Consider the following 1,567-nt stretch of genomic DNA (forward strand, 5'->3'; position numbering starts at 1 on the left):
AATAATTTCATATTTAACGTACTTTCAGAAGTTTGAATTCTGAATATAACCGGACTTTTCCTTTAAATGCTTCTGAAATCAAATCTGCATCATAGTTGAAGTGTGTCCATCCCCCGTTTACAGCTGGAGTACAATCATGTCCCGGTGCTGTATGGGATGGTGCTGGAGGTGACTGTGAAGAGCAGGAAGGCCAAGAAGACTTTTGTGGCTGCGACCAACATTAAACTGGAAGATGAGGTGCTGGACAAGGAGGTGTGGTTTCCCCTTGGGAACTGTGTCATTTGACCCTGGAGACTGCACTGTGAGCCTGCTGCCAGCAGGGGGAGCCAAAACACTTACTGTATTTTACTGTATGTTTCATGTAGATGTTATTTTTATCAACGGGGAAAAGATGAGCACTGTACAGTAGGCAGATCATGCCATTCATACATGTCTTTTAGAGACTTTTTTTTAAAGCACTGACAGTGGCTGGGATTTTTAACCCAAGTTACAAAGTTAAAATACATGTTTACTGTGAAATTAGATTAATTACTAGTTTTTTATGCAGTTCAAATGACTGCATCTGGGTGATATATGAAGGAAAGCGTGTAGCGGTGGTCCTGTTTGCTTTGTTTTCTGAGCTGAATCATAAGAGTGTCTGCATGCATTGATGTAACAGATTAGGGGATGTTTCTTACCTGCAGAGACACGTTTGCTCCCTCCAGGCTGCATGTCCTTGACCAGAGGAATTGGAAACGAGAGACAAGCGGGTGAGGGAAAGGTGAGGATAGTGTGTGATCTGGATGACAACTCAGCATCTCAGGCCCTGAGGGCCGAGTTAACCGCCCCCCCACCCCATCCACCGTCTTCTCCATCAGTAGCCTTCAAATCCAGTCGAGCACGTGTGTGTTTACGGCAAGGCCGATAAAACACAAGCGTTCCGATTGACATGCACACTTACTCGTCTCTAGGCCAAGCTGGGTCTCTGTTATCTTGATGCCATTCCTGTCCTGACAGGCCTGCTGACCCGTACTTTTCTTTTACCTCATTTAAAGGATTTAGTGATGAACGGAGATGGAAATAGACTTCCCTGCACTGATTTCAACTCAATAATGTATACCTCTTTGGAGACTATTTATATAATCCCTGATAGGATTCTCAAATGGAACGGCGAGCCGTTGCTGATGGCTATTTTTTGATGACTGTGGTAATGGAGCGTTAATAAAACTGGCATCACTCAGCAACGCCAGCCTTGATAGGTGAAAACAACAGAACACATACAGTACATTTGTTTTTAACCCTGGTAATGATGTGTGAAACGATCCTAAAATCGACATATCTGTTTTTGCAGTAACATAATCTCTTACTGAGAACTTTACTTAATTAAATTAGATTTACTCATTGGGGAAAAGAGCCCATGCTCAATAAAATTATAGTTTGAAATGATCGTTTGCCACCAGGGAGACACTTTAACTTAAATTTTACAAGTTTAAGGTCCGATCCATGCTGACACACCTGCAAAAAATTGAAATCGAAATAAGTAATTTGTTCCTAAACTAAGTACATTTGTTCTTGAATTGAGGAGGTA

The 1,567-nt window shown here is 41.9% G+C and overlaps 1 protein-coding gene across 1 annotated transcript in view; it reads left to right on the forward strand.

Annotated features, from left to right (window-relative positions):
• Positions 1-1,328, forward strand: part of pik3c2g (phosphatidylinositol-4-phosphate 3-kinase catalytic subunit type 2 gamma) — a 48,173-nt gene extending 46,845 nt beyond the window's left edge. The window contains exon 30 of the mRNA XM_015387358.1: positions 124-1,328. Within this exon, the coding sequence (XP_015242844.1) occupies positions 124-285 (162 nt within the window). The 3' untranslated portion in view covers positions 286-1,328. The remainder of the gene's footprint in view (positions 1-123) is intronic.
• The last annotated feature ends 239 nt before the right edge of the window (positions 1,329-1,567 follow it).

Source organism: Cyprinodon variegatus, unplaced genomic scaffold, assembly GCF_000732505.1.
Source record: "Cyprinodon variegatus isolate N-32 unplaced genomic scaffold, C_variegatus-1.0 Scaffold392, whole genome shotgun sequence".
Lineage (NCBI taxonomy): Eukaryota > Metazoa > Chordata > Actinopteri > Cyprinodontiformes > Cyprinodontidae > Cyprinodon > Cyprinodon variegatus.